Raw genomic sequence first — 25,361 nt, 5'->3', positions numbered from 1 at the left:
TAAACAAACTCCCACTTTCCCATACTACTGTATCTCTCTAAAAGATCTCAACTGCAAACAGTGTTTTAAGGTTGAATAAGAGGGCAGACCCTACTGCGTGATAAGCTGCTCTGGGCATAAACATCTTTTTTCCCTCTTGAGTGAACCACCTTTTATATTTTTTTGTTACCCTATTAAATGAAGGTGGGCATGTTTCCTCTACCTGACATGCTTTACTCTCCCTGTTAGGAGTTTTCAACTGATGTGTGCAAATGTCGAGCAGTGCTTTGGCTATGGGGGTTGCACTGTCACAGAACATGAGCATACAGTGTAACAAGATTGTCCCAGACAACTAAAGTCCCAGTTGAAAGTGCACATACTGACAGACAGTGCATACGTAGCCCTACACTTGTAAGATTTTCCGCTGCTTTGACCAATCTAAATCCACATAATCCTGTTGATTCTGGCAAAAACTGTAGAGCAGACCACTCAAAAGTTGTGTGTAACCACAACAAAGGTTGCATCCTTGCTGAAGGTTCATAACCATACGCATGGGATCCTAAAGGTGTTTCATGCCCCTTTGAGTCATTGGTCTTAACCTTCACATGACCTATTATTAGATGTGCTGTCTATATTAGAACAGTTCCAGCTGTACTATTTTAAAAACAATCTAAATTAAGCTTTGGTGCGCTGTTTCAGGATTAAAAGGTTACAGGTGCTGTTACGTTCTTAAGCTATCAACCTGCAGAATCCTGACTGGTACAGTAAATCAAGGCACCTTCATAAATAGCCTCTTGTGTCTTGCTCTTGACCTCCACTTCGTTGCCTTACTTCATCGTTGCACAACTTTCGCAGAAGAGTTAACAAGAACAAGCAGTTCTCACATTTCATTTTGTCAAGATTCTTGTTAAACCCGGAAATTACCGCTTTATTTTTGGTTATAAGAACAAGATCATAACTTGCATAAATAAACACTGGTTACATAATTTATAGTGAATAATAAAAAGAAAAATATATATGCCTAGGCTGTCCTACTGTGGAGGTCACATCACCTTTCATGACGTCATATTCCTTCATGGTCTTCATGTTTCTGAATGGGGAAATAGAAGTAGAAGATAAACATTCAGTGGAGGTTATCAATGCGTGAGTGGGCTGATTTAAAAAAAAAAACAAAACAAAAAAAAAATCTTGGTAAACTTTCTCAGAAGGAAGTAAAATGTATTTTTGCTGAAAAAATTTTCCTCAAGCGGATGTGTTGTCAGGGTGTTTCCTTCCAGCTAAGATAACACTGTTCTTTTTACAGGGTCATGTGCTTTCACCTTATTTGCAGCACAAACTGTCCCCCACAAAATATTTAAAGCTACCTGAAATGCTAAAACACATACTATGTAACATCCCAACCAGGCTGCAGGTGTATGGAATAGTAATTAAAACCTCTGATGTTTCTCTAACAGTGAGATATATATCTTGAGCAGTTGCAGTGGAAACGAGCCTGATATGCAAGATATACTGTGGTCTCATGCTTACAGAAAATACTGTTTTGATGTCAGACAGATGCATGCCAGATTGTCAGACCAGTCAGCTGTTTGAGCTTTCTGTTCTGTGCATGACTATGCAGCTGCAATTTCTTTCCTACACAGGAAACCTGAAGTTCTGCACAGCAGGCATCTATGTAGCTTCACACAATGACAGCAACTACACTGCTGATTTGTTTGTCCACTAACTCAATTCTTTCTGCTTGCAGTTTCTCCTGCTGAGAGAATCCGGTTTATCCTGGGAGAGGAGGATGATGGCCCACCACCTCCCCAGCTCTTCACTGAGCTGGATGAGCTTCTGGAAGTGGACGGGCAGGAGATGGAGTGGAAGGAAACTGCCAGGTGAGCTGCTAAGGCAAATGTGCTTGCAGCTTATCCCCCCCCCCTTTCACTTTAAGAGCTATGGGAAGTGGCTCACCATCCCGTGACTGGAACACAATCCCTTATAAATAATCATGTTTTGTGTGTGTAGGGAAATAGGCAGTGCCCTAGTGAACTCCCAGTCTACTCTTATCTGATCGAGATCCATAGTACCTGCTCTGTGAGACCCGGAAAAGGCAGCAACTCCCACATGATCAAAACAGGCCTCAAGTATACAGGAACATGCGAACTTTTGGCATGTATAAGTGGAATCACTAAACTTGTTAATGTCCCCTGTTCAGAGGATTTCTGTTAATTCACCTGTGGGGTGTTCAGTATTACAAAGGAATCATCAGTTATTCCAGACAGTCAAGCTAACATTGTGCGACGCTAAAGTCCTGCTCAAGGAATGCCGCGGAAGGTTACAAATGAGAACTGGCAAAATGTTAGCGCTTTAAAAATCCCATACTAGTTTCAGTTCTCTAATAAATGAATCCATTCACGTAGGATTATTATTTTCAAATGTTCCTGGAAGACTATCAGTAAATCTTATCTTAAACCTGACCTTCTCTGATTTGACCCACTTACCCTGTTCACTGCAGTGCTACTGATTACAATGGGGGGGGGGGGGGGGGGCGGAACGTGTTACCTTGGTATAACTTACAGTGGTTGATTTTTGTTCTGGATTAGGAGGTAGTACTTTATAATACACAATGGTGGTTGTTGTTGTTGTTATTATTATTATTATTATTATTATTATTATTATTAAGCTAACAAACAAGCAGGTATACAACATCATGAACGCTTTAACCTTGTCTTTTCTGACTAAATCTGATCACTGAACAGCAATTAAATCAAATTTAAGACTGATTAGTTACTTAGTATTTGAGGTAATCCTGAAGTAATGATTAATGTCACCCACTCTGACCCCTCAAGTAAAATGAAGGTTCATGCTGAGGACTACCTTGTTACTTCAGCATTACGTGTCCGTTACTTGCTATTCCTTTGTCCGATGTAACCAAGTAAAGAAATTCAGTGAATTCAAAAATCTCAGCACCTTTTGTCAGTTTTTGCACAGATAAGTGTTGTGTCAAGCTTTGTCTATGGAGCATTCTTTGAGAAGCATCGAAACAACGATAAGGAGCTGTTGTGTTTTTCTGATTCTTTGTCTTGTTTTGTAAAAAGAGCGATGGGGTTACACCGAAGGACATGTAAGTGAATTCCTTAGGACTCACATTGTCTCCGTGGCCAAGCTCTACCCCCAGCGAGACGGCCCGTCACAGACACGTGGACCGCAGCCAACCAGAGAGATACTCTATCCCTAGCGGAAACTCCATCCCCGGGCCTCATGAGAATGGTTCTTTGTAGTGGTGACATCTGAGGCATTATTATTAAAAAGAGTCCTTGTCCTGAGCCTTACCTTCGAGGCAGAGCTTATCCGTGGCAACAAAGTTGAAACGTTAAAATGGGATCCTGTTTGAACGCCGTTTCCGAGCAATGTGTGGTCTAAAGGTTGCAGGAAGGCTGTCACCATTCCAGTGAATAGTATACTTTCTAAAGTCTAGTGATTTATTTTTTATTTCTACGCTCTTCTGCATCCCACATTTATGCGTTGTGAACTGTGACCACTTCAAAACATTGCACTGCTGTTTTGTAAAGAGGACAGAATCCATATTGTCGCCATTTGTTTGCCGCCTTTGTTTATTTTTAAACCTCCGTTACCTTTGATTTTGACCTCAACCTTCAGGAACCCGTCAGAAGGAAGGAAAAAGAAAGATGGATCGTACATTCTTCTGCATCTGAGCACAGTCAATTGTCCAATTCCGGTATGGTTCACGCATATTTTGCCTCTTCTTTTTTTCTCCCACTCTGACCAGGTGGATCAAGTTTGAGGAGAAGGTGGAGAAGGGAGGTGAACGCTGGAGCAAACCTCATGTGGCCACGCTGTCCTTGCATAGTTTGATGGAACTGAAAACTTTTATTGAGAAGGGCACGATCATGCTGGATCTGGAGGCCGCCTCGCTGCCGCAGATTGTCGGTGCGTGAGGTTGACTAGATTGAAAGCGCTCCTGAAGGTTTAGAAAAGCCCGACTGCTACTTACTCTTGATTTTCAATCTATCCCCTCTAACAGAAATGGTCACTGACAGCCAGATTGAGAGTGGTCAGTTGAAGCCGGACCTGAAGGAGAAGGTCACATACACCTTGCTGAGGAAGCATCGGCACCAGACCAAGAAATCCAACTTGCGCTCTCTTGCAGATATTGGCAAGACTGTTTCCAGTGCAAGCAGGCTATTTTCTAGCCAGGAGAACGGTAATACAGAAACTCTTATTTCTCCTTATCAACTCAAACACCTTCTCATTTTTCTGTTCATTTTTAACTCTAACTACTGTTGTAGGCTTTTCTTTTTCTAACACCAACCTGTCCCTTTTCCTTTCTGTTTCTCCTCCCCCTTCCCCCCATCTTACTGTACTTCTCTTTTTCTCTCTTTTTTTCTTTCCTCCCACGGGGGTCTGTACTTTCTGATTTCCTGCATTTGGGGTGCAACAGCCCGCAACCCCCTCGAGCACCCTGTGCCTTGTTTAAACCCACAAGACTCAGAGGAACCATGTGAGGTCATGAGGAGCTCCAGCATGGGATACCTCTGTAAGTGAGGTCATAGCCCTCCAGCTGAAAGCAGCATTGTTGGAATGTAGTCCCATGAAAGACTTGTGTGAATGGAGAATTATGAATTAGAGAGGAAAAAATGCAATAGTGTTGAAGCTTCATTAAGTCAACTGTTTTTTTTTTTTTTTTGGAAAAAAAAAAAGGCTTAATGTGTTTATTCATGAAATCAGCCTGGAAACGTATGTGGTGGACAAAAGCTAAATATTTATTTGGCTGTAAATAAAATAGTGATAGACTAATGTTCTCCACCATTGTCAGTAGCAGAATTTCTAACAGAGTTCCAGAGTTTACATTCTCAGTCGTCTGCCAGCCGTTGCTCAAACAACTATTAACGTGGATAAACAGCAGACCTAAGGCAGCCATCTATCACGCTCTCTTGTCTCTGACTGTCTGACATTTGTCCTAAGTCTTAAGCCCTGACACATTTAGCTTATTTCTGAGGTTTCTGTCTCTTTTCAGCCTCTTTCTCAGCCAAAAATATCAATTTTTTAAAAGTTCTGCGTTCTTGCCCGTCCTCTTTGATCCTGACAGAATCTCCCCTCTCTGCAGGTAGTCCAACTACAACCCACCGAAACCTCACCTCCAACAGCCTGAGTGACTTCTCTGATAAGCCGGAGAAAGATCAGGTAATGTGTTTGGATGTGTTATTTGCATAGAGTCATATGGGTTTTGCGCCACCACTGTCAATGTTCACAAAGCAGCACTAAGAAAAAAGGGCATCTACTGGGCTGTATGAGTGCTTGAGCATGCTGCAACATAGACTGGAGACTGACCCCAGGGTATGTAGAAACATTAGCTTTATTAGCGGTTATCGACACTTTGTCAGGTGTAGACAATTGGCAGTTAAGCCATGGCAGCGCCCAGATTCTCTCGCACTGGCACTGCAAGGTGGAGGGTGTAACACATGTGAGCCTCAGATGCTAATAAATAAGACACCTTCCATTCTTCTCTCTGGTCTGAGTAACAACAGCTTACTGTCTTTGTCGTGTGAGTTTCTGTCATCCACTGTAGTTTCTTTCACCGCCGTGACTCATGACAACTGTAAATGGGCTGTATTGTCTGAGTTTTTCTGCAATCACAGAAGTAGTTAAACAGTAACTGAAATCACCCTCAAGCAACTGTTTATAAAACTGTACATTGGTCAAAATGGTCCGTTTTTCTTTCTTTCTTTTTCTTTAAGATTTTAACAAGGGCTTTGTTAATCATCTCCCTTAGTTGACGTAAGTTTTTACAGGCTCAGTTTAGATCTCTATGAATCCAGACTGAGGATGTACACTGTAGTAAAGTATGCTTATTGGACGGCATAAAATCAAACTGCTGTTCAGCACATAATTGTAGGAAGGGCAGGTACTGCCTGTTCCTACACACTTATACTGACACCAACAAAGCACACCACTAGGTTTGCATGTACATGATGCCCCGCTCACTTTTACAAGAGGAAATTTTTGCATACATTGTTAAAATTCAGTCCTGCTTTACCCCCCACCCCCCCCCACCCCCCCTATTTTATGATTACAGCTGAAGAATAAGTTCATGAAAAAATTGCCCCGCGACGCTGAGGCTTCAAACGTGCTGGTCGGGGAGGTAGATTTCCTGGAAACCCCCTTTGTGGCTTTTGTCCGTCTGCAGCAGGCTGTCATGCTTGGGGCACTCACTGAGGTCCCTGTGCCCACAAGGTAAAATCATCCAGGTCCAACTTGCAACATTTGAAACACTGATCAAAATCTATGAGATTCTCACTTTGTCACATCTCATTTTCTCATCTTTGTTTAGATTTCTCTTCGTCCTTTTGGGTCCCAAGGGCAAAGCTAAATCCTATCATGAGATAGGAAGAGCCATCGCTACCCTGATGTCAGATGAGGTATGAAGTAACTTCATATTTGTTGGTTTACTTTCTCTTGTGGACTAAATTTTGAACTGATTGTAATAATCTGATCCACAATGGCGACTGACTGATTACTTGAGTTTTACAGTTTTAACACATTAGATTTAACTTAACTAGCCTCTGACTGGTTGTGAACCTAAGATGATGGTTTTGGACTATCCAGTTGCATTCATTAATGTTAACCCTTCCTGTTGCCGTTTGTGGTTGGAGCCAAATCTTTGTTTTCCTTGTATGATTTAATTGTCTCAGTGATGGGCCTGTCCAACTGAGAGGCTAATTGTTAATCTCTGTGTTAAAACTGTTTGAGCCAAGTTTGTTTTGGCATAAGCAGATCATATGCAAAGAAAAATGACTGACAGTGTCCTTTGTTTGACTTCATTATTGCCCTTTTTTCTTTTTTTTTTTTTTTAAACCTGCTCCACCTTTAAACATCTCTGTGTCTCTGCTGTGTAGCTTCACTCCTGGCTTAACTTCTCAGTGTTGTCAGGAATGTTAGCTGATAGCTCATAACATTCTTAATCCTGAGATCACCTGGTGGGCAATTTCCCACAGGCCTCAGCTCTTTCCAACATATCTCCCGAGTAAACACGGTGAGATAGGAAGTGTTTTTCCAGGATTTCCTCAAGTTAGACTTTACTCTCTCTTACCCTGTCCCATGAAAACTTTATGAGCTGTTCTCAAGTGTTTGTGTTTTTGAGTCATCACCTCGTAGTACTATCCAGCATGCCTGTTTCACTGCTCGTGAGACGCACAGATACTGATTCATTATTTGGGTACATGGTAATCAGAATATTATGGACATTTTGTTATGTTACTTTGTTAGAGTTAGGGGACACAGTGAATTGTTGGATTACTAAAGCTCCACTTATGTTTGTGTGCTGGCAGGTATTCCACGATATTGCCTATAAAGCAAAGGACAGGCAGGACCTGCTGGCTGGTATTGAGGAATTCCTGGATGAGGTCATTGTCCTGCCCCCTGGCGAGTGGGACCCTGATATCAGGATAGAGCCACCAAAGTCCCTGCCTTCTTCAGACAAGAGGTCCGCTGCTAATCCACCTAATCCCAATGAATGATGTCGCTGCACATAAATCTGTTAAATCTACTAAATGTTACATGAACATAGACGGTACTTATGCAGACGTAAAAATAAAAGGGGGGTTGAGGGGTATTAATGTTTGTCCAACAGTTTGTCCAACATTATTTTTTTTCTACTTTGGTGCTGTGCTGATGTCTGCATGGCTTTCTGTATGTATATCAGTGCCAGGGGACTTAAAAGCACTGTGTTTTTTTGTGGACATGGGCAAGCAGCAGCAAATCAAGAGAAGGTGGGCTTTAGAGAATCCTGAAATGCACTCAATGCACTGGAGTGTCATGGGGCACTCAGTGCATCCCATCATGCACTGAGTGTCACTGTATTTAGACGCCAACCAACAGCAGTTATTATTAATCTCTGGCTCTTTTACACAGCCTTTTGCCCTCTCCCCTTTCTCTCAACAGACCATGGCAGATGGTTGCGCCTCCCTGAGCCTGGCTCTGTAGGAGGTTTCTTTCTGTTAAAAGGGAGTTTTTTCTTCCTACTGTCTCCAAGTTTAGCAGTGTTTTAAAGATGACAAACTGACAACAAACTAGGATCCTTTGTTACACAGTTATACATAAAGTTTCGACATAAGCTGCAGGCCAAGTGCAGGTCAACCTAATCAGAAACCGAGAATCACACTTCTCGCCTCAAACCTTACATAATCTCTTATCTCACCAATGTGATTAACGACCTTTGTAAAAAAAAATGTATGCAGCTCGTATTATATACGTACTATGGACTTGTACTTAATATGTGCAGTTGCATGTATATTTAATAATAATGGATTACATTTATATAGTGCTTTTCTAGGCACCCAAAGCGCTTTACAATTCCACTATTCATTCACTCTCACATTCACACACTGGTGCAGGCAAACCACAGTTGTAGCCACAGCTGCCTGGGGCAGACTGACAGAAGTGAGGCTGCCATATCGCGCCCCTCTGGCCAACACCAGTAGGCGGTAGGGTAAAGTGTCTTGCCCAAGGACACAACGACCAGGACGGAGAGAGCTGGGGGATCGAAACGGCAACCTTCCAGTTACAGATGAGCTTCCCAACCGCCCGTGGTTTACGGTTTATTTGCCATGATTTTCTGTTTTTGATGGTAAAAACATGACAGCGTGTCTTTTCGACAGAATTCCTGCGATCTTATCTTCATGCTTGAGTTAACTGAAAGCTTGGGCTTTTATGCGTTTGCTTTCTGTTTTTAAAGGAAGAACATGTACACTGGATTAGAGGCACCTCAGATGAATGGCGACACTCCCCATGACACAGGACATGGAGGGGGTGGAGGACACCAAGTTGGAGAGGAGCTTCAGCGCACTAGAAAGTAATTGTGAAAATACTCTAGTTTTTTTTTTTTTTTAAAAAGGAAAGAAAGAAAGAAAACACAGAGGAAGTAATAGTAATTCAAAGCTATTTGGTCTACATAAATAAATACCTGGGGAAAAAAAATGCTATTGAGTGTCAACGTAAGTCTTGCAGATGAGGGCTTTATCATCATATTTATAATCCTTGTGGTGTTCCTTTGTGGTAAAGTAAAACAAGTGAAAGTTACAACTAAAAAAAAAAAAGGATTTGGCACTAGGTCTTCGAGGAGGTTTCCAACAAGGAAATATTCTAAACACGAACTTATCAAGTACACACAAAGCACTTCACTGTTGAATGACTTTTCCCCTGTTATGTAAATGTTATGTCACAGTTTTAACCCTTTAAAGCCTAAACTATGAAGTAATTGCCATAAAACTATGCGTTTTATATAATATATATATAACTTTCAGGTAGTATTTTCAGGATACTAATTGAATCAAATTATAATCCAATTAGTGAGTGAAGACTGTTGTTGCGATAAGCGAATGAAATATAATGCTTGCTAACTTTAATGTCTCTTACATGAAGGTTTTGTGGAGGTCTCATCTTGGATGTGAAGCGGAAATTGCCCTTTTTCGCCAGCGACTTCTATGATGCGCTCAACATCCAGTCTCTGTCTGCCATCTTGTTCATCTATTTGGGCACAGTCACCAATGCGATCACCTTTGGAGGCCTGCTTGGAGATGCTACAGAAAACATGCAGGTAATGCCTCCCTCATCCCTTCGTCTTTAAACCCAGCATTCACACCACTCTGGCATTTCTAAGACTGCTAAAACCTTTCGTTAGAGCCTAATTTGACATGCTTGTGTTTTATCGGTGACATGAAGAAAGTCAGACTCTGATGATTCAAAAGCTTGTGTTTGCTCCCTGCCGATGTCTCATCAGTCAAAAAATCTCAGCAAAAACATTGCAGCATTGTGTGATTTCCTTTTTATGTGTATTTTTCTTTCTCATGGCCGTGGCTCTCCGGCGATGCTCTGTGGAATGCTGGTGTTTCTGCTTTTTGTTGACTTTATATTTATGCTTTTCCTGCCAACGTGATTGCCTCACTGTTGTTTGTTGCTACTTGTCTGTTTACACCGATACATTGTGTCACACAGTGTACTCCTCTGTTTTGAAGCAGTCTATTATTTCAACATTTTCAAAGAGATTCTCAGCTGCCTAATACTAAAGCCCCTTATTGTTGCTCATGCACAGTGCGAAGGTGACAAGGTTAAAGAGCTGATAAACAATGATAAACTGTCTCGATTTCCCAAATCCTTGCGCAACTCTGAATTTCTTCTCAGCTCACATGTGTGGGATTTGTCTCTTGCATTCTTCTACTTCTCACTCTCATAGCACATATTTCTGTCTGCCGTAAGCAAACACTGTCCATTTATGAGCTTCAGACTGAATTTATTTGCAGGGTGTTTGCTGTTGTCACCGTCATCATCGATTTAAACCTTTAAACTAACACAACACCCTGCAGCAGATAAGCCATAGTAATGTTGAGCTCAGAGGCTCACTCTGCATCCATCTGTCACACCTGCTGTTAGCAGGAAGCGTCATATGATTGTGATATGTCGGCGTACAGCGCCTACCGCATCCACCCCGATGCCTCTCACAGCACAGTGTAGAAGTATAAAAGGCTGAATGGTGATGAAGCCGCTTTCTTTGGCATCTCATGTGACAGAGAGAGACCTAAGAGGGGAACCAGCCTCAGGAGATTTGCCCGGGCTGTAAATAACTACAGATCCAGATTAATCAGCTACCGTAGCCTCGTCATGGCTGTGTTTCTAATGACTCCTCCACCCACCCCTCCCTTACCACCAGTGGGTCCTCAATAATCCTGCGTCGCTACACCTTCCCACTCAACAGAGGGAATCCCTGCCCTCGCGTGACCTTTCCCCATGTATGCTCACTACTACAGCATTGTCATTATTAGCTTTTCATCCAGTGCAAGTTGCTTTTTAAAAAAAGTATTGAAAAAAAAAACAACGTAAAGGGAAACTAAACAGGCCTGTCCTGATTGACCAGACCTGCAGCTGTGTATGGGAAAACACTATTCCTGTGTAAGTAGGAATTACGCAATAATTAATGGGGAATAAAATGAGAAAGGATGCAGAATATTGTGAGAAGTGTTGTATGTAAAGTTCTCACTCTTTTTTTTTTTCTTTTTTTTTTCCCTTGCATGTACCGTGTCGTAGGGAGTGCTGGAAAGCTTCCTTGGAACAGCACTGACGGGAGCAGTGTTCTGTCTGCTGGCTGGTCAGCCCCTGACTATTCTCAGCAGCACCGGACCGGTGCTAGTCTTCGAAAGGCTCCTCTTCAGTTTCAGCAAGTGAGTATTTCACGGCTAAAAAGTCACTCGGCTGTACACAAGGGTTAAACAGAGGTCAAAAACAGCAGCAGTAGATTGTGGCAGATATTTATAGATTACAGTCTGTCCCCAACGGACAGATGCTGTGTTTATAAAGATCATTGTGACCACTACAAGAGAAGTTAAAAATATAAGCACGAGGAATTCAGGGAGATTACTCACATTTAGTAGTAGGCTGGTGACTTTGGGCCAAAGGTTGCTTCACTGGAACTTTTTATTTATTTAGTTTTTGCACTTACTGGTAATAAATGATTGTCAGCTGATTGTGTTTATGAGCTTTCATCTGTTTTGCCTTCCGCTTCCCGTCTACACTATGTGGAAGTGCCTAAATTTTAGATATACGTTATTGTGGGGATAAAATGTCATTTCACTGCAGTTCAAGGGTATTAAATACTGCCTACTCTCACTTCCTTCCAACTACACTGGCTCTCTTACCCCCAAAGGAGTCTTCTAGCGTTACCAAAAACACCATGCTGCATATGTTCCATTATTAATAATTCACTCTCATTTAATTTTATGCTGTGACTGAAGAGTGTTGTGGCGCCTGTGCTCTCTCATTGTTTTCGTGCTTCAAGTCGACTGTTGCTGAGTCAGTGGCAGCTGCTCACTACAGCTGTTGTGAATGCATGTTATCCTACAGCTGCCACAAAGAGAAAAACCTGCTGCTGTTCTCCCTTGGAGGACCCCAGCGCAATATTTATATACCTCTGAGCGCCTTGTATTCTCTGAAAGTGCTGTGAATTCTTGGGTGGATTGTAAAATAAAATAGTGAGATGTAGGAGTTCCCTTGCTCACTCTGTGTGAAATGTATCCTCTCCCTCAGAGACAACGGCTTCGACTACCTTGAATTCCGGCTGTGGATCGGCCTATGGTCAGCCATATTCTGTCTGGTGCTGGTCGCCACAGACGCCAGCTTCCTGGTGCAGTATTTCACACGCTTCACAGAGGAAGGCTTTTCGGCGCTCATCAGCTTCATTTTCATCTATGATGCTTTTAAGAAGATGATAAAGCTGGCCCACTACAACCCGATCAACGCGGATTATGATCCCAACCTCGTCACTCAGTACGACTGCCACTGCATGCCTGGTGCGTAGTCATTATTATAGCTGCTGCTGCAGATGGAGAGAAGATACCAGAGTAATAGGAAGAGTTTTACCCTTAACATAAGTGGTGGTATACCTCCACTCTGTTCTAAACCATGTTTTGCCTGAATTTTGGGCTGCTTTTAGAGCAGGGATTACTCACTGTACATCGTGGGCCACATACAGCCCACTTTGATCTAAAAGGATTTTTTTTAATATAGTAGTAAAAAAACAAAGGTTTCTGTTATTTCTTTGCTTACCTATTACTCTGATGTAATATGAATGAATGAATGGCCACGGTGGAGGGCTTTACGGTCAAAAGTAAGAAACTTATGCCCCTCCTTTACTTGAGGCTTTGCTGTTCCAATTTTGGTCCCCCCAGGCCTGATGTTTGACACCCTTGCCTTAGAGTTTCAGGAACAGTGATGCCATGTGATGCTGAAAGTTGAATAGTCATATATGGTGTTTGTGTTGGATTAATTTGTCTTTTAATTTAGCTTCAAGTTGATTTATTTTTTGTCTTCACAGTGGAAATGACAAATGATAGCAGAATGTGTGACCCTGTAGATATCACTTTCTCAGCACTGCTGAGACACTGTTTTTGTGTCGTGTGACTTGCCAGTATTCTTTGATACAGATTTAAAATGGCAAATTCATTTATTAGAAGATGTTTTCTTGTTTTAGTGATAAGATATTATGTTTTTTCTTCACTAGGCAACTCGTCAGAACTCTTTGATCTATCTGCCCTGACAAACAGTACTAATCTGGTATGTAGTGCCCTTGTGTTCAGTAACAATGAGTCAGAATTCACTGCTTCAAAAGTTGTTTGTTTTCTTTTTTCAGGCATTTTTTTGTGGGGGCTGAAACTGATAACCGTTTTTTTTTTCTCATCTTTTTTCACTCCAGCCAGTAAATGCTACCTGGGCATCTCTGACCAAGAAGCAGTGTATGAAGTATGGAGGACAGTTAGTTGGAGAAAGCTGTGGCTACGTGCCTGACATCACCCTGATGTCTTTCATTTTGTTCCTTGGGACCTACACCTGCTCCATGTCTCTGAAGAAGTTCAAGACGAGCCGCTTCTTCCCCACCCGAGTGAGTGACGATTGCATCGTTTTTCCACATCTAGATGAGTTTTAGCCAGCGTTGTAGTGCAGCGTTTAGCACTGTCACCTCACATCAAGAACATTCTGGATTCAAGCACGTACATGGGGTCACACGTGCATTAAAACAGTCAATTTTAGTCATTCATGCTGCATTATATTTATCTAACTGTATACATATTTTCCCAGATTTCCCAATTACATAATATGTGACCACATTTTTATATGTTTCAGTTGCATTTTACTTAAAATTATTGATTTGGGGTTATTGAGGGTTGAAGAAGTCTTTTTTTTTTTTTAAAAGTGCATCTTGGTTGGCATGGAGGTCTTTGTGAAGTTTGCACGTTCTCCCTGTGCCTGTGTGGGTTTCCTCCAGGTGCTCCGGTTTATTCCCCACAGTCTAAAACCATGCTTGTTAAGTTAATTGGACGTGGGAGTGTGCAGTTGTCTGTCAAGCTGTGTTTGCTTGCCTGCATTTGTTTTTTTTCAGCACACAAAGAAAAGGGTCAGCACACTTTTCTTCCGAACTTCTAGCCCCACAAACTCAAAGACACTGTCAAACCCTCCTTAAACGTGTCCTCCTCTTTCTAGGTGAGGAAGCTCATCAGTGACTTTGCGATCATCTTGGCCATCCTTCTCTTCTGCGGCGTGGATGCCTTAGTTGGTGTGGAGACTCCAAAGCTCTTAGTGCCAAGTGAATTCAAGGTACACATCTTCCGGAAGTTTGTCAGTGTACTAGAAAGTCTTCATTTCATCGTGACATTTTGAAATCATTGCACTGAATTGTCTTTCAGTGGTGCTCTTTCCTCCGATTACACCTATAATGAATCATGTTTCGGCAAGAAAGCCTGTGTAATTCTTCCAAATCCAAGCATAATGCTTTTCTTTGTAGCACACCCAGGAGGACCCAGAGCTTGATTATAGGTGATGTGAGAACATAAACTAGCTCTTCGAGTTGCATCTTTGAGTTCCAAGAACAGAGCTACCTTTGTTTGATCACAGAGTCTTAATTCACTGTTTTTCTGTCATGTAACGATGCACCGGTAATTTCAGATCTGTGTTCTGTTTGAGATGATATCGGGGCCAGGATAGTCTGGGATAGTCTGTCCCCAGTGTTTTAACAGTCCCTCTTTTTCTTAATTTTCTCTTAGCCCACAAGTCCACTGAGGGGCTGGTTCGTTCCTCCTTTTGGGGGAAACCCTTGGTGGGTGTACCTGGCAGCTGCACTTCCTGCTCTGCTTGTCACCATTCTGATATTCATGGACCAGCAGATCACAGCTGTAATTGTCAACAGGAAAGAGCACAAACTTAAGGTTGGTGCACCGCTGGAGGGTTTTAGAAGAATGAAATGACTGAATAAGATCCGTAATAAAAAAGTACAGAAAAGAATCCAAAGTAAGTATGTTAACTTTATTTTTGTAGCACATTTAAAACCAAAGTGCAGCCAAAGCATCAATAGGTAAAGCCAAGTTTCATGAAATAACAACAAGAACTTGTCAGTGAATTTCTTTTCAGTACAAGTGCAGAAGAATACACAACGTCAGGAGGATGAAGGGATATATGGCCAAAATGTTGACCACAAAAAGCCACTAAATGGTACATAGAAGACTAGTTAAAAATGGACACAGGAAGCCAAAATAAAAGTATAAACAACAATAAGAAGATTCCAACTTCTTATTGTAGACTAAGACTGGACTGAACAAAAAGCCACGGAGCAGTAGTGATAAAAAAAAAAAAGTCTAGAAATGTATCTCACCTGCAGTACCAGGAATGACATGCAATGAAATACCTTTTATTCCTTATCTGGCTTTAAGCATTCAACTGTAGTCATTTACACTGCATTATATGTATACATATATTCCCAGACTTCCTGATATATTATTAATATGTGACGCTCAGTGTGCTCTGATCACACTATTGGGCTACAGTACACTATTGCAGCAGCACATGATCTGTTTAATATCTGGAGTGTGGGAACCACTGCATTTATGTTCATGTTATTTATTTTTTTAAACTCCTGTTAGAAAGGGGCAGGTTATCACTTGGACCTGTTCTGGGTGGCCATCCTGATGGTGATCTGCTCTTTCATGGGCCTGCCGTGGTATGTGGCCGCCACTGTCATTTCCATCGCCCACATCGACTCTCTGAAAATGGAGACTGAGACTTCTGCCCCTGGAGAGCAGCCTAAATTCCTGGGTGTCAGGTGAGTTAAAGCAGCTGCTGGACGCCGTGTTTACGTCACTTAACAATTAAATTCATTCTGACATGGTGGTCTCGAACAAAGGTGTCTCCGTTTTCCCAGAGCGCTGTTATTATTTGACTGTGCCAGCTGGTTAATTGCATTCATTTTGGATTCAAGTGTTTAAAAAAGAAAAGAAAAAAAAGAAATCACTCAGGTGGTTTGCATAATGCTGTGTGCAGTAACTGATACGCACACACTGCAAAAATACCTGCTGCATGCGTAGTCCTTTCGTTAGAAAAGGAAAAATCATTTTATCCAAAAAGGCAATTACTCTCCAGCAACAACAGGAGGAGGGGAGGAAATGGAAAGATTCAATTAATCATGAATTAGACAGTCAGGAAGGAACAGAAGAACACAGAAAGAGAGAAAACAGTCTTGGAAAATGACAGAAAGGGGGTAAATCTACACAGAGCTCTCTGTGTGTACACGCAGATATAAATACTCCTACAGTTGTTCTTTAGAGAGAATGACTTCACTAAAAAAATGGAAAAATGAAAAGGAAACAAACTTGTCAGCGAGGTGGAGGTCAGGAAAAAGTTTCTTTTTTGTTACCAAGTCTGCAAAGACTGTGCATCATCTTGGATTTGTATAGCTGATGACAGGGATTTCCTCCCTGTGGTTAAATGATTGGAGTGTGAACCGTCCAGATTTATCATGCTCATTGTTTTTACGAACGGCAACTTTTGCATATGCAACCATTAGACGTGAAGCTCCAGCACACGGGTGATCAAAAAGGTGTGTGTATGATGTAGATGCCTTGCTGTCTTTTGTGAATTTTGCCTAGAGGAATAATAAACATACTAAAAAAACAAAAGTTTAAACTTCTTCGAATCAGATCGGCTGATTAATCTGTGTGACGTTTCCCCCTCCAATTTCAGGGAACAGCGAGTCACTGGTATCTTCGTGTTCATCCTGACGGGACTCTCCGTCTTCATGGCTCCTATCCTCAAGGTAGTGCTCCAACTTCTTAATTCTTCAGTGGAATTATGGATTACTGTCTGCCCGTTTTAGGACAAACTCCTGTCATCCCTCTTAAATTTAAAATAATTTCACGTCTTTTGTTCATCCAATTAGGAGCTTCTATAGCTGAAGTAATATGTTGTGAAATAAGAATGTGCATCAGGGCTTAAGCTCCAGTTGCAGCAGCTCGGCTTCTCAAATTTCCATTTCTTTGTTGAGCTGCCCATTAGCTGTGAAGACTCTGAGAGGTGATTGTTGGAGCTGGTACTCCCCCTTGAGGGGATTTTCTATACTGTGTTTCTGATTCTCAGAAATAGCATTTTGTTTTTGCCATCAACCAGATTATAATGGCATAAAATACATTTTTTTTCATTTATTTCTCAATTTTTGCTCTAAGTTGCCTCATTTTAGCAAATTTTCTTTCATATATTTTATATTTTTTTAATTAATTAATTTTTTAAGCTGACCTAAGAGCAGGTACTTCTCAGTCCTGTACAAGCTAAAGGCCCGGTCACACTGATAAGCTCAGTAAAAAGAACATTCTTAGAAAAGCTTCTTGTGGACTATTTTTAACTAAGCAGTGTGAGCCAAAAGAAGTCATGTTTCTTCTGAGAGGGAAGCTTTGACGCTGTGTTTCACTTTCCTCTTTTTTTTGTTGTTTTTAGTCACAGTAACACGTATAAGATTAATATTAATATTACTTTTTACTGCCTTCTATGTTCTTCAGTTCATTCCCATGCCAGTGCTCTATGGTGTGTTCCTCTACATGGGTGTGGCATCACTCAATGGTGTCCAGGTGAGTCACTTTGCCCTGTTCACTACCAATCCAAAATAAATAATTCCTTTAGGTTTGGCAACTTTGAAAAGAAATATTATAATTATTTATTAATTAAAAGAATTTTTAATAGGCTTAAAAGGTGAAAATGAAAGTATTTTATCTTATTTTATTTTTGTTGATGTTTAAAAACACATTGAAATGCCCTTAATACCAATAATATTTTAAACAAGAAACACTCTGAGAGTACAGACCTCTGCCAAAGTAGCTCACTCTCTGGGCAGTATTTACTTTAGGATAACGTGACAGATGTTTACTTTGATTAAACAAGTGTCATGTAGGAGTAGGTAATGGAAAATGGGTATTGATTTGTAAATACCTGGAGATGAATAACTTGAGCTTAATATATAATGTTATAAGAGCATATATTTCTGACTAACTAGGCAGCTCATTGTCTTTCTCTTGACAGTGTAATGTCAAGAGAAAAATAAATAGTGTGTGTGTATACGTGAAAATATAATGTGAGATTCAGAATCCCCATATACCATGTAAGCATAGTTTCATTATGCTTATATAATGACCGTTTTCCTTGATTTGACCTTAAGGAAGAGGTCAGAGGTCCAAAGTAATGTGATATTTAGAATCCTCTATGTTGTCAATACAGTATAAACCATAACAGTAACACAGTTTTAAATAGCATAGATCAATATTACCACTTTGACCTTCAGATCAATCTATTGACTGTGAAGGAGAGGTCAGAGGGAAGTGTGACAGGATATTTTAAATATTGTTACGATACTTTGTATATGTTGACAACAAACACCACACTTGTAAGAATCATAGTTGCTTTTTGTCATTTTTCAACCCATAAATTATTAAGTTGACCTTGAAGACGTTGGTGGATGGAAGTCAAACTTTCACAGATTGTTAACATGAGTCTAATCTACATCTCTATGAACTTTGATCAAAATTCATTCAAAAAATATAACCTCTGGGGGGGAGATAATTTATCAATACTGGGTTTACATTATCCTTTGGTGCATTGTTGGATATTTTACTAGGAAAAAAACCCCAGTCAATATAGAGGTTTCTGGTTAAAGAGTAAACATCTTTGATGACTATTTTATTAATAAGGAAAGGTATACCTTAAATTGTGAGCTTTAATTCTTTATTGTGAGACATGACTGCTGTCTCAGAGTATCAACCAAAATTGGAAAACGAAAAGTCATATAGGAGTATAAAATCTGTGAATCACTGCTTTGCCTGAATTGTTTTCCAGTTTGTAACTGCAGCACATCTGATCTCTTAACCAACTTAACTTTTTATCTGTTTGCTTGATCCAGTTCATGGATCGCCTGCAGCTGCTCCTCATGCCTGCCAAGCACCAGCCGGACCTGATCTACCTGCGGCACGTTCCCCAGAGACGCATCCACCTCTTTACTTTCATCCAGGCCCTGTGCTTGGCCCTTCTGTGGGTCCTCAAATCTACTGTCGCTGCCATCGTTTTCCCTGTCATGGTGAGGCAAGGCTGATGTGACCAGTCCCAACTGCACAGAGCTCAGTATTTTCCCCTGAACATTTATTGATTCAAACTTTTCCTCTCTTTATAAGGTTTTAGCATTGGTTGCTGTTCGCAAAGGAATGGACTACGTGTTCTCCCAGCATGACCTCGGCTATCTCGATGACGTCATCCCAGAGAAAGACAAGAAGAAGAAAGAAGATGAGAAGAAAAAGAAGAACAAGAAGAAGGGAAGCATTGACAGTGAAATTGAATTTGTAAGTAAATGTCTATATTGTGTTCAAAAAAACAAAGGCATCATACAGTTTCATGAGTCCATTGCTGTCATGCGATTGTGCCTCGTCCAGTTCCCCACATCAAAGTAATCCATGAGTGTTAATGTTCTCATTCCCTCCTCCCGCAGTCTGACTACCCCTACCATGCAAATAATATCCCCAGTATAAAAATCTCTATGGATATGATGGAACAGGAGCCCATGTTGGGAGATAAATCTTTGGATAGTGAGTACTAGTCAGGATTTGCTTTGCTTTAGCTTCAAAGGGCCGCTCCAACTAAAGACTTCCTTTTCTTGTCATGCTAGTCCTCTTGCATTTCACTCATATGACATTTAACATCTTTAAAGATCATCATGCTTTCTTGTCTGTTTCTAATGCTTCTCTGAGCTTTGGGCTTTTATCACTAAAAGCAGCTTTGCAGTGCTTGTTTTTCTTTATTTCCCCCTACTACTACTTCATTTGAAATTCATGATTGTTATAAAAAGTTTTCTGTCATATTTTCCCCCCGCCAGGACCTCCATCGTCGACTTTCCTTCACCCCCATTCACCGTGCTGAGCACTACTTTTTCTCTCCGTCTGTGGAAAAGTAAGTGACACCCTGCCGTCATCTGAATATTTGTACAATCAAAAGGCAAAATACACAAGTATTACATACTGTGTGATTTTTAAAGTTATTCCTAAGGCGTCTCTTCCTCTTTCAGTCTCAACAGCGGTTCATACAAAAAAGGTTCACCTCAGATTCGAATATCCCGGGACTCTGTGGACAGCTGTTTCATCTACAAGAAAGGGTCCGAAAGTGTCCTGTGAAAAAACATCACTATGCAGAAACCACACCCATTCTCTCTCTCTCTCTTTTTTTTTTTCTTTGTACTGTAATACTGCCTCATAACAGTGTTTTTTAAAATGCCACATGCGAGGATTTGAATCTGATTAGCTGGAAAAGTATTTGTCTTAACATTGAAAGACTTTGGTGGTACTGAATTTTAATAAGGGCTGACACAAGACCATTTGTATCATTTTACTTCAGGAGACAAAAGGGCTTCACAAGGTCACACAGTTTCTTGCTAATCTTCCCAATTTGTATGTTAATAACTGAACAAGAATCAAGCTAGAGTTGTAGTAGTCATCAAATAGACCCGGGGATCCAATTTTGAGCTTCATAACACGCACACCCCTTTTACTTTTCACTCTGTACATATCAGATCATTTTTAATGGACTATTCTTCTTAATAATATCCCACATAACCAGCCTCTCTTCCTAAGTACTGTGTTTAGTTGTTATTTTTTTACGGTTTTTAAGGCATAGCTCTTGGAACCTTGACATTCAAACACAGTGGAGGTACTGCACAGAGGATTCAGAGTCCTCCTTTAGTGAACAAAAGACTTCAGATCATTTATGCACACTTACACGAGGAACTTGATGTGAAGCATCCATCTAAAGATGCGTGTTCATAAACACACCCAGAAGAATAATGCAACATGCTTGAATGTGGCAAGAAGTAAATGGTTCAACAACATGCCGACTGGAACTACTATATTTGTTTCCTAATCTTCATTGTTGCTCCCCTTTTTTCTTTATTTATTATATTTAAACTCATAAAGGTTGCTGGTTGGATATTAAATGCAACTTAGCCATTTAACCTTTTGTGGAAATTTGAAGTTTCTGTGATCTGTATCCACTCAGCTGTGTCGTCCCCATTGTGGGGATTTATCCATGTACTATACCTGTATGTAGCGCTACCTCTTATATACTGTAGGTGCCAGGTGTGATATATTAATATATCTGCTGTGCATTGATTTGTGATCAAATACTACTTAAAAAAAACAAAAAAACAAAACTAAAAATCAAACGAACTGGCACTAGGATCTCTGAATCATTTAAGATATATTTTATTTTGGCACAACGTTTAATTACTATGTGCAAACTGCAATGATTTAAAGGGGCAGCATCACCCACATTTCTTACCAAAAAGCAAATATTTTAAGAATATTTAAAATTTCTAAATATGTTTATTTAACAATTTGAGTTTGGATGAATAAAATATTAAGGAGAAAGAAAGTGTTGTTTTCCTCCTGATGGTCCAAAAGCTGAAAGCTGAGAAGAGCTGAGAAGTATTTGGCCCATCTCATGCTTCATATTCCAGTACACTTAAGTATCAACATGTTACTGAGTCTAATTCAGTTCAATTTTAAAACTTGTTCAAAATATGTTAACTTAATCAAGTTTCAATCTTTTTATTGTATTGTGTGTTATATATATATATATATATATATATATATATATATATATATATATATATATATATATATATATATATATATATATATATATATATTTGTTTCGTTTTATGCAAATCAACAATCACTGTGAGATTATTACGATAATGCAACTTCTGGTTCTGGAACAGCTACCGCTTTTTTGGATATTTTTCTGAGACATTGGCGTCTATGCATTATCCAAATTTAATTTAGTAACAGCTGGATGAGCAGTGGAATATGCCAATCACACGTTAGACAAATGACTTGATCATGCTTGTTGCTACTTATTGCTTATTGAAGTATACACTGGTAACTTTAACTGATTCGGTTTTAAGATGTCGTTGCGTATCTGAATGTAATAAATCCTAATGAACTGAAACATAGATGATCCTTGAAGAAATGGCACGCACAGTTGGTGTCACTTCTGATTTTTAGTGCAAATAGGGGTTTGATTCTTGCTTTGAACAATCGCTTCCATGTGCTGTCAACATGAAGTTAGAGTAGCTTTTGTGTCAAAGCTACTCTATTGTCTTCCACTTTGTGCTTTGAGCTGCACATCTTGATCTGTTTGGACTTTCTGGTTCTGAATCTGCAATTATTGTAATATTTTTGATGTTAACAATTTTATACAAGCATCTTATGTGATCAAATAACCCTAGGTTACTCAGAAGGAATGAAAAATCTTTCCTTTTTTTTTTTTAATGAAGTAGCATTTGAAAAAAGAGCAATAAAATGGTCCAAATGATTCTTAATGAAATTGTTGTGTTTTTCTTTCACCATCAAATCTCTGTATCTTTGCCCTGCTTTGTTTGCCTGGCTGTTCTCCAACTATTTTGGCAACTGGAGGAGCATTTCTTATATTTCATCAAGAGTTCTGCTCTGTTGCTACCTTTTCCTCTGGAGTGACCACTGTCTGCTTCACAAGTGTTAATCTGATAGATGGACGAGTACAAACATTTTGTTTGGTTAATGTTTTAAGCGACTTCCCTCACTCACAAGGTTTCGATTATGGTTGTGCAGCTGATGAATCTGCAGCAAATGTGTGATGCTAGCGTGTCAATCTGGACCAAAATCTCATAGGAATGGTTCCAGCAACTAGTTAAATCAATGCTGCAAAGAATTAAGTCACTTCTGAAGGGGAAAAATCCAGAGCAACCCAGTATAAGTCAGGCATTTAGATTTTGCTGATATTTAGTAAAATCCAGTTGTTTCTGCATTTGTGCATTTTTTTTTTTTTTTTTTTTTCGTCACACTAAACTGCAGCTCCCACAGTCAAAAGTATGATCTATCCACCTTCATGCTAATCTGAAAGGTGCCCCCCCTCCTGTTTAATTAGATGTTTTTTGTTTATTGTGACCAAAGAATGCTGTTTGACAAAAACTTGACAAAGTCTCTATCACTGAACTAGATAAGGTTAAGGCCTCAGCCCACTAACATTTGAAGAAATGCTTGTTTTCAAATATCCCTGTGCTCCAGTCATTTTCACTCAGTTGAGTAAAAGAAAAAGTCAACAAAATGTGCCATTTTCTCAAACTTTCTCAAACATCTTCACATTACAAAAGGTTTACCTTCTAGACAAACATAGCAAACACTGGAGTAAAATGAAACACATCCCGCTGCCAGCGCTCAGTCACAGGGCAAAGAAGGGAAAAAAGGAAAGCTGCATATTTTCCATGATCATAGGACTCAAGTTGGCTTAAATGAAACAAATTGGCTCATTGCTGTGAGACACTGTTTTCTTTTACTTGCCAAAGAGGGGAGGGGGGGGTAGAGAAATAACTGCCTCCTCCACCGGTGCAGGAGAGAACATCATGGTTTTTTTTCCCCCCTCCTGATATCTGCTCAGGTTAATGCTGCATAATACTTAATATTACTGATGTTGTCCAAGCAACCAAACATGAATGATGGTGTGACTGTAAAAGGTCAGGAAGGTATCACCTGACTGATCTAAGAAGGTGTTCTGAACCTCTGCTTCACATAACAGGAGACTTTTTCCTAATAATATGGGCAACCTAATATTAGATTGTAAAAACTGGTCAGTGCATGCACTTTGACATTCAACCATTAAAACAATAACTTCAGTAAAACCATGTGGTGTGATTTCAGCGTTGCATTTTTGCATTTTGCGCAAGGGGGCAGTAGTGACTCTTGTAAAAGCCATACGCATGCTCAACACCAAAAGCTCAAAATAGAAAATGTGATGAAGACCTTCACAGCGCTGCATCAAGATACACAGAAAAGCCTCATCTGTAAGAAAACTGTGTGTGTTGGAAAGAGTTTATAGCCAATTGCTTTGGTTACTGCAGGTAAAAGATAACGCTTCTAAGATCAGCAGCATTCAGAGTATGCAGCCAGGTTAGGAAATCCACTTTGGCAATCTAAATGTGGTTCTTATTCCTTATGACTAGAATTTATGAGTAAATGATCCTCAAAAAAAAAAAAAAGGAAAAAGAAGATAGGAAATACTTATTCATCCCATATTTGGGAAACGTAATGATGTTTGAATGTTTTCTTAGCCAAAATAATGCCAGCACATTTCTTGAACGTTCACGTCGTATCTACACTTTGTCCAGATTATTGGCGACTCCCTCATTAAAATGTTAAAGCTCGATCTCAGGAAAGCAAACAGTTCGTGCCGCAGGTAGAAACAAATGTCCTGCTCAGTTACTGCCCAAGCAGCTTTTATTGCTCATAATAAACTGCTGGCCCTCAGTGCACGCTGTTCATCTCTCCCTTGACATGGGCTCTGAGGTTCATAACAGTGTCCTGTGATTGCTTGTCCAGACTTTGCTCACTGTTTCATTTCCCAGTCGAGAGAGGCCATTAGTGTGTTTTCCCCAGGGGGCATTATAGGGAGTTCAACAGGGTCATGCTGTTGGTTATTTATTTATTTTTTTCCATAATAAAGTATCTTTGACTCTGCCAAGCAATGCAGTCATTTGTTATTAGAATTGTCACATCTAATAGAGCCAATCTGTATTCACTTTATGATTTAATTATAACTGTTATGTGTCAGCTGAGGAATGTTTCTTATGAAAGTAACAAGATGCTAAATGTGTTATAGCAGCGGGCACCAGGATGCTGGCATGTAGCACAAACTGTGCAGTGTGGGTTCAGCAGCATGACAAATGTGATCTGTTGACGACAACAGTGCTTTGTAATTATGCATTCGTCGCCGTGTGAAAAGTAAAACAAATTGTTTGCAGCAGAAAATCACATGTCATTTCTGTTCTTTTTTGAGATTTCAATGATTGTAGAGCATACATCTTTAATTACTTTAAAGTGAAGCAAGTTTTAGCTTGCTATGAACTAAGTGGGTGCTGACCAACAAAGAAGCCCCTGACTGAAACTTGCAGCTGCCTGCATGGACAAGCCAAATGTTTTTTGGAAAAAGGTTTTATGATCAGATGAAGACAAAGATTGCGCTATTTGGCCACAATGATAAGAACTTTGTTTGGAGGAGTAAATGTGGCGCTTTTAAACCTAAGAACACTTCACAAGCTGCCAAACATGGTGCTCTGGGACTGTTTTGCTGCCAGTAGTACTGGTACACTACCTCCAAACAGCCAGATGGTTGAAATTTGGACACAGTCAGTAGTTCCAACATGAGAATGATCCCAAACACACATCAAAACTGGTTTTGAAATGGATAAAGCAGGCTAACATCTAGAATGGTGTTCCCAATGCTCTGACCTCAAACCCTATTGAAACTCTCTGGACTATGCTTAAAAGCGAGTCTTTGTCAGGAAACCAATCAGTTTTGCCCCCCAAAATCAAATATCCAATCATAATTATTGTTGATGGCTACCAAAACCATCAGGTCGAGGTGCACCTTGCTAAGATTTGACTCTGTAAGTATACTTTGACTTTTGAACTTGTGTGGATTATAACAAAATCCCAAATAAATTCAAACTT

The 25,361-nt window shown here is 40.1% G+C and overlaps 1 protein-coding gene across 2 annotated transcripts in view; it reads left to right on the top strand.

Moving 5' to 3' along the window:
• Positions 1-21,441, top strand: part of LOC134630650 (electrogenic sodium bicarbonate cotransporter 1-like) — a 33,920-nt gene extending 12,479 nt beyond the window's left edge. Inside the window, exons 4-27 of one of the 2 annotated variants that reach the window (XM_063478128.1) lie at positions 1,724-1,856; positions 3,752-3,912; positions 4,007-4,186; positions 4,424-4,519; positions 5,090-5,166; positions 6,059-6,216; positions 6,314-6,401; positions 7,311-7,465; positions 8,717-8,833; positions 9,403-9,577; positions 11,062-11,195; positions 12,058-12,320; positions 13,031-13,083; positions 13,223-13,408; positions 14,008-14,121; positions 14,568-14,729; positions 15,441-15,619; positions 16,537-16,609; positions 17,346-17,414; positions 18,737-18,910; positions 19,005-19,169; positions 19,316-19,412; positions 19,700-19,773; positions 19,889-19,999. In XM_063478128.1, the coding sequence (XP_063334198.1) occupies positions 1,724-1,856; positions 3,752-3,912; positions 4,007-4,186; positions 4,424-4,519; positions 5,090-5,166; positions 6,059-6,216; positions 6,314-6,401; positions 7,311-7,465; positions 8,717-8,833; positions 9,403-9,577; positions 11,062-11,195; positions 12,058-12,320; positions 13,031-13,083; positions 13,223-13,408; positions 14,008-14,121; positions 14,568-14,729; positions 15,441-15,619; positions 16,537-16,609; positions 17,346-17,414; positions 18,737-18,910; positions 19,005-19,169; positions 19,316-19,412; positions 19,700-19,743 (3,053 nt within the window). In that variant the 3' untranslated portion in view covers positions 19,744-19,773; positions 19,889-19,999. Of the gene's footprint in view, positions 1-1,723; positions 1,857-3,751; positions 3,913-4,006; positions 4,187-4,423; positions 4,520-5,089; positions 5,167-6,058; positions 6,217-6,313; positions 6,402-7,310; positions 7,466-8,716; positions 8,834-9,402; positions 9,578-11,061; positions 11,196-12,057; positions 12,321-13,030; positions 13,084-13,222; positions 13,409-14,007; positions 14,122-14,567; positions 14,730-15,440; positions 15,620-16,536; positions 16,610-17,345; positions 17,415-18,736; positions 18,911-19,004; positions 19,170-19,315; positions 19,413-19,699; positions 19,774-19,888 lie in introns of both variants that reach the window. The other variant, XM_063478127.1, reaches the window with a different exon arrangement.
• Positions 21,442-25,361: the final 3,920 nt, after the last annotated feature.

Source organism: Pelmatolapia mariae, linkage group LG7 (assembly GCF_036321145.2).
Source record: "Pelmatolapia mariae isolate MD_Pm_ZW linkage group LG7, Pm_UMD_F_2, whole genome shotgun sequence".
Lineage (NCBI taxonomy): Eukaryota > Metazoa > Chordata > Actinopteri > Cichliformes > Cichlidae > Pelmatolapia > Pelmatolapia mariae.
Note: the sequence above shows the minus strand (reverse complement) of the source record. Positions and strands in the feature narration are given on the sequence as shown.